At 44.5% G+C, this 7500-nt stretch overlaps 1 protein-coding gene across 1 annotated transcript in view; it reads right to left on the reverse strand.

Annotated features, from left to right (window-relative positions):
• Positions 1 to 7500, reverse strand: part of LOC143021533 (uncharacterized) — a 127786-nt gene that overhangs the window by 111409 nt on the left and 8877 nt on the right. Inside the window, exon 3 of the mRNA XM_076179133.1 lies at positions 6189 to 6312. Within this exon, the coding sequence (XP_076035248.1) occupies positions 6189 to 6312 (124 nt within the window). The remainder of the gene's footprint in view (positions 1 to 6188; positions 6313 to 7500) is intronic.

The raw sequence follows: 7500 nt of genomic DNA on the forward strand, positions 1-7500 counted from the left end.
GTGTGTGTGTGTGTGTGAGTGTGATTTACCATGGTCTTGGATCACGTGTTGGACTCGCGATCGACAGCTATTATCCTCCCGGATGAGAGCTCAGACCTCATATGTGTGTGTGTGTGTGTGTGTGTGTGTGTGTGTGTGTGTGTGTGTGTGTAAGTGTGTGTGTGTGTGTAAGTGTATGTGTGTGTAAGTGTGTGTGTGTGTGTGTGTGTGTGTGTGTGTGTGTGTGTGTGTGTGTGTGTGTGTGTAAGTGTGTGTGTGTGTGTGTGTGTGTGTGTGTGTGTACACATCTACTCAGCAAGCGTCATCTGCATGTAAAAATCTATTTCTTTGCCTCCCTCTCTCCCTCCCTTCCTCTCCCTCCCTCCCTGCAGACACTACGAAATCTAGGGCCCGGATCCGGGTCAGACTGTGACGTACGGCGTTGTAATTTAATTCAATCGTTTTACAAGAACTTCTCATTGGCACCCCTACGGACCAGCCTCCCACCTCAAGTCCTGCTATTGCTAACTCTCCCTTGCCAGACGATTTTATTCGTCTAAGATTGGCCCCGGATCTAAATCTAAGGTTCCGTTTTGTTTTTAGTTTCGTCCTAGCTGCCGCCGTGTGATTTTATTCACATGAAAATAACTTTCTAGAGAAAGGTCTAGCTGCCTCCAGGCGATTTTATTACCATTAGGTAATAAAATTGTATTACGAAATCACCATTTTATTAACAATTTTATTACCATTTTTATTACCATTTTATTACCATTAAAATTTTCTTAATATTTTCCTTTTTATTTTATCTATTTCATCTCGGGTTTTCAATATTCTATGAACTCAAGGACGCCCTAATTCTGTTTTGGTCGTCGTCAGGCGATTTTATTCAGTGAGGAGGGGCGGTGCCCCCCTGGGTGAGGGAGCGGGGACAGTTTGCGGAGATGAAGGGGTTGATTATTTACGACAGCTGCGATTAGGGATGAAATTAGGGATTAAATTAGAGATTTGTGGGGAACCCAATTAGGGTGGGGACTAATTTACATAACACACGAGGGGGCGGCGCTAACACGTTAGCTCTCGATCAGGCGAACCTCCCTCGCCAGGAGTCGCTCATCTGCGCCCGAGACAGTCACCTATGCTTTCTGTGGTCGGGTGGTCAGGCTATGAGGAGTCTTAGCAAAAAAAGAGATAGATAGATAGATAGGTAGATAGAGAGGAAGAGAGTGAGAGAGAGAAGCAGAGGGAGAGAGAGAGAGAGAAAGGGGGAGAGAGAGAGAGAGAGAGAGAGAGAGAGAGAGAGAGAGAGAGAGAGAGAGAGAGAGAGAGATAGAGAGAAAGGGAGAGAGAGAGAGAGAGAGAAAGGGAGAGAGAGAAAGGGAGGGGGAGAAGGAGGGAGGGAGGGAGGGAGGGGGGAGGGGGAGAAGGAGGGAGGGAGGGAGGGAGGGAGGGGGAGAAGGAGGGAGGGAGGGAGAGAGAGAGAGAGGGGGGGAGAGAGGGAGGGAGGGAGAGAGAGAGAGAGAGGGAGGGTGGGAGGGAGAGAGAGAAAGAGAGAGAGAGAGAGAAAGAGAGGGAGAGAGAGAGAAAGAGAGAGAAAGAGAGGGAGAGAGAGAGAAAGAGAGGGAGAGAGAGAGAGAGAGAGAGAGAGGGAGGGAGAGAGAAAGAGAGGGAGAAAGAGAGAGAAAGAGAGAGAGAGAGAGAGAAAGACAGAGAGGGACAGAGAGAAAGTCCTTTTCAAGTGAATAAAACGATCTGAGTTCACCGAAAAACGAAGGAATAATGTGTCCACTAGGTTAAGGAAACGGCCATAATTAGTTTTTACATGCGGTTTCTGACTTGTTTGTGTCAGACGCATGTTGGCGACATGTTTCAGGTGTGGACGTACTGTTTGAAACTAGCACCCAATGGAATAAATCTTCATTAAAGAGCATATTTAGAATAAAAAAATATTATTACAATCATTATCATTGTTATAATTTCTTATATATTATTTTATCTATTAATTCTCTGTTTCATCATGTTGAAAACATTTCCGAAAGTAACTTTTTCGGACCAACGTCTCGCGTGGCAAAATAAACGAAAAAAAAAATATATATATATATAATAATAATAATAAAAAAATTGATAAATAAAGATAAATAAATAAATGGCTGCATGTTAGCAACCTGGCACAGGTGTGGATGTGTACACATTCGTCCAACGCCTCCTGCCGGGTCGCATGTTTATCTGGGAGCAAATTAGGGCAATCCCCGGTATCTGCTCCTTTTGTGCTTCCAGACGAAAGCCTCTTTATTTCGACCTTAACAACCATCCGGGGTTGGGGGGTGTTAGGAAGAGGAAAAGATGGCGAACGCGGAGGAGGAGGGGGGAAGGGGGAGGGGAGGTGAAGGAGTAGGAGGACGAGGAGGGGGGAGGGGAAGAAGTAGGAGGACGAGGAGGCAGAAAGGGCGACGGCGGAGGAGGAGTGGCAGAGGAGGAAGAGGAGGAAGAGCACAAGGAGTAGGACGTGGCATAGGAGGTGAAAGCGGAGTTGGCGAATGAGAAGGAAGGGTAAGAGGAAGAAGAAGAGGAGGAGGAGGAGGAGGAGGAGGAGGAGGAGGAGGAGGAGGAAGAGGAGGAGGAGAGAGAGAGAGGCCAAGGAAGATGACAGGTAGGGAGGAGAGAAGAAAGAAGAGGAGGGGAAGAAGGAGAAGGAAAACTAGGAGGACGATGAGAAGGAGGTAAAGAAGGAGATGAAAGAGGTGAAAGAGGTAAAGGATGAGGAAGAGAAGGAGGGAGAGGAGGAAAATAAGGAGGAATGGGAGGAAGATGAAGAAAATGAGGAGCAAGAGGAGGAAAATGAGGCGGAAAAGGAGGAAAGGGAGGAGGAAAAGAAGGAGGAGGAATGGGATGGAAGAGGAAGAAAAGGAGGAGGAAAATGAGGCGGAAAAGGAGGAAGGGGAGGAGGAAAAGGATGAGGAGGAATTGGAGGAAGAGGAAGAAAAGGAGGAGAAAGAGGAGGAGGAATAGAAGGAAGAGGAAGAGGAGGATGAAGAGGAGGAGGAGGAGGAGGAGGAAGAGGAGGAAGAGGAGGAGGAGGAGGAGGAGTTCTGTTGGAGTCCTGCCGAGAATTGGAGAAGAGGGAGGTCATTTGGCAATGGCCAGCGATGCCAAATGAGGCGGGGGGAGGGGGAGAAGGGAAAGATGGAAGGGGGGGAGGCATCTTCTAGATTAGGCTCTAGATAGGAGGAAATCCTAACTTTTGTCAATCTATGTACGTTACATAAGCGTTGCTCTTAAACGTGAGTGAATATTTGTGACACACACACACACACACACACACACACACACACACACACACACACACGTACAAAGCTCATAAGGCTAGTGAACATGTTCGTGATGTCCTTGAGACATTCTATTCTGGTAATCACCAGACGATTTTATTAATTCATGTGTGTGTGGAGGGTGAGGGTGAGGGGGTGTATGGGGGAGTGAATAAAATACGGCTATTTCACGTCATCCCATGTGTTCCGGGGAATATGGACGAAGGCAATTTCATTCCCCTGAAACTGATCCCCGGACTGTTAAGTCAAGAATCCGGATCTTCTGTCCGGATGTCTCCCCCCCTCTCCCCCACCCTCCGTAAGGCGTAATAAAACCCTGTACAGTCAACCAGAACAAAGACTATAAATTGTGTAAGAGGGTTTGATCAGGGAATGACGACAGAGCACCAACTCCTGGCATTCCTTGAGTTGAATAAAATCATCTGACGTCACCTCCTGGGGGGGAGGGAAGTATAATGTGGTTCAATGGAAGAAGGGAACGAACCCTGGACTGTACAACCCGAGTCGCTAGTACGAACCTGGATATCAAGAAACTCGCTGCTCCGTTGCTATGGAAACGCAGAGGGAGAAGGGAGAGGAGGGGGCGGTAAGGGAGGGTGAGGGGAAGGGGGTAGGGAGAAGGAAGGGTAAAGAGGAGAGAAAGGAGAGGGTTGGGGTGGGGGGGAAGGGAGAGGGGAGAAGGGGAAGGGGAGGAAGTAGAGAGGAAAAGGTAACAAAGAATGAGGGGAATGGGGAGGGGAGGGAGAGGGGAAGGGGAGAAGGGGAAGGGGAGGAAGTAGAGAGGAAAAGGTAACAAAGAATGAGGGGAATGGGGAGGGGAGGGAGAGGGGAAGGGGAGGTGAGGTGGAAAGGAATGGAGAAGGAGAAAGGAAGGGAACAAAGAGGGGAAAGGAAGAGGGGAAGGGAGAGTTGGAGGACAGGGGGGGGGTGACTCATTATCATCATCATCGTTATTATTGTTGTTGTTGTTATTATTACTATTATTATTACTATTATTATCATTATCATTATTATTATCACTATTATTATTATCATTATCATTAAAATTATTATTATTACAATTATCATGTGGAGGAGGAGTAAGATGAGGAGGCGGAGGACGAAGAAAAGAAGGAGAAGGAGGAGAAAGACGAGAAGAAGAAGGACGAGGAGGAGGAGGAGGAGGAGGAGGAGGAAAAGGAAAAGGAGAAAGAGGAAGAGAAAGAGGGGGGAGGAGGAGGAGGAGGAGGAGGAGGAGGAGGAGGAGGAGGAGGAGGAGGAGAAAGAGGTGGAATCAAAGGAAGGAGAAACGAAGAAAGAGGAGAAAAAAACGAGGAAGTAAGGAAGAATGAGAAATAAAGATAAGGAGGAGAGAGGGTCAAAGTAAAGGAGAAGACGGTGCAGTGAAGGAGGAGGGAGGGAGGGAGGGAGGAGGGAGGGAGGGAGGAGGAGGAGAGGGCGTATAGTCAAGAGTTTTGTTGACGCAGGTCCGAATAGGGAGTTTATTTGTTGGGGAGAAGGACCCTCTGTGTGTGTGTGTGTGTGTGTGTGCGTGTGTGTGTGTGTGTGCGTGTGTGTGTGTGTATGTGTGTGTGTGTGTGTGTGCATTATAAGCAAAAATAGGAATAAGACGAAAGGGGGAATGGGAGGAGGCGGAGGAGGAGGAAAAGAAAGAGGAGAAGGGTAAGGAGGAAGAGGAGAAGGAGGAGGTTGAGGAGGTAGAGCAAGAGGAAGAGGCGGTAAAAGAGGTGGTGGAGGAAGAGAAGGAGGAGGAGTAGGAGGAGTAATAGGAGAACGAGGAGGAGATAACGGTATCAAAAAGTCTATAGGCGACGTCAGAGATTTTAGAGAAATAGCGAATTCTGAAAGTCAAAAAAGGAATTCAATTCCATCTGACAAAAAATTCCAAAAATTCAATCCCAGAGTGAGACAGCGAGAGAAACAGAGGGAGAGGGAGAGAGGGAGAGAGAGAGAGAGAGAGAGAGAGAGAGAGAGAGAGAGAGAGAGAGAGAGAGAGGGGGGGGAGACACGGAGAGAGAGAGACAGAAAGAGGGGAGAGGGAGGGAGGGAGGGAGGGAGAGAGGTAGGAAGAGAGGGAGAGAGATAGGGAGGGAGAGAGGAAGGAAGAGATAGGGAGAGAGAGACAGAGAGAGAGAGAGAGAGAGAGAGAGAGAGAGAGAGAGAGAGAGAAAGAGAGAGAGAGAGTGAGGGAGAAATAGAATTTATATAATAAAATAAAATAAAACAAAAATAGAATATGACATTTACAAGCAAGGAGAACGTGAGACAACCGTAAAAAAAAAAAAAGACATTATAAAAGCCAAAACATTAAGTAGATTTGGGTACAGAATAACATAAATAATATGAAACTTAATGAAATTATAATTGACCATTGGAAGAAGGAAGAACAAAACGAAGAATATTATTTCCAAACAAATAAAGAACATTTCCCGTGTTTACTCGACAAATATATTTCCCAACATAAAAGAAAGATGTACAAGAGGAGTTTGATAAAAATAAATAAATAGAAAATAAATTATTATTAAAACGCTTCATTCCGGAAGGGTATAAATAAATAAATAAATAAATAAATAAAAAAGAATAAGTAAAAAAAAAAAAAAAAAATTAATAGATAAATTCACCATTCCACTACAACGAAGCGGGAAGTAAGAGACCCCTAGTAGGCCAATTCCCTGTCAGTTGCGGCCAGCCGCTGTTTGGGTCGCCTCCCCGCCTGGCCATGGCTGTCGGGAACCAGCGTAAGAAGTGCGCAGAGGGTCCCGGGAATCGAACCCATAACCAGCTGCTCATGAGTTTGACACGGTAATCGATGATCTACCCCGAGTCCCCAAAAATTAATATATGAAAAAATTAAATAATCAAATAAATAAACAATCCTGTACTTACCAGTTGCCTTAATCTTGTTGAGACGACGGTTAAGGAGAATGGTAACCGAATGCTCGGTCACGCTTAACCGGAAAGCCTTCTTCCTCGAGCCCTTCAGACGGAAGCCGTCCAGACACTCGTTATTCTAAAAGGAAACCACATACAAACAAATAAATAAATATATATATACACAAATGAATGAATAAAAACCAAATAAAAAATAGTAAATAGTAAACAACTGAGTAAATAAACAAATAGGTAAATGTGCAAATAATAATAAAAAAAATGGAAAAAGAAAAAATTGAAATATGTTTGTATTTGTAGACTTCAATGCGAAAACAGAGAAGAACAATACATACAAATCGACGGTGGGGAAGTTTGCAGAGAATTAATATAAGAATACTGAACGTATAGAAATACAAACGTATAGAATAGATTGTTGTTGTTGTTGTAGGCTGCAGTTTACCAGCGCTTCTATCCTAGTGGACAATCTCGCGCCGTTGTCCTCAATGAACTAAGAGATATCCAAACGGAACAACATACCAGCAGATGTATGAGCGTAGGAAATATTACTTCATAAATAAGCTAAATATAGAGAGTGATTATACAACGGTAGGCTACGCAGCTAAATCATATTCAAGAGCTAAAGAACATATACTTGTCTTCAAGAAAAAAAAAAAAAAACAGGTCAAAAACAAGTGGACGAAAATTGAAATGGAAATTGGAACAAATCTGAAGCTATAAGAAACAACAATGACAACATCAGATGTTATGAACTGCATTTATTGGATATCATCAAAGAATCTGAGAGGAGGGAATGGAATTAAAAAAACACGTGAGAAAACAATTACTTTAAAGAATCAAAAGATCTAATGAAAAGAAGTCAACTTCGTAGATTAAAATCGAGAGGGACGAAAGGGAAAGTTCTCAATAAGACAAGATGATTGATAACTAAGATCAAACGGGAAGAAGAGAAACACGAATTGTATTGAGGGAACTATTCGGAAATGTAAAATAATTTATCAGGCTGTACGCAGGCTATCTGGACTGTGTAACAGGCTCCACGCAGTCTACCTAAAATAATTCAATTGGCTCCAGGCAGGCTAGACTGTTAAAGAAAGTTCTTCAGTCTTCTCTGCATGGACTGCATCACAAATGACGTAGTGCATGACATCACCAAATATCCCACGAATCACCACTCTGAAGACATCCTCACAACTCTAAGAAACGGAGGAGTATACGCCAGGAGGCGCTGAGTAACTGTGCCAGAGTCCATCACCTTTGCCCTATTATGAGCTTCTTGGAATGTTGACAAAAGTAATGAACAGTTACT

Source organism: Oratosquilla oratoria, chromosome 42 (genome assembly GCF_046742065.1).
Source record: "Oratosquilla oratoria isolate Oo_2021 chromosome 42, ASM4674206v1, whole genome shotgun sequence".
NCBI classification, from domain to species: Eukaryota; Metazoa; Arthropoda; class Malacostraca; order Stomatopoda; family Squillidae; genus Oratosquilla; species Oratosquilla oratoria.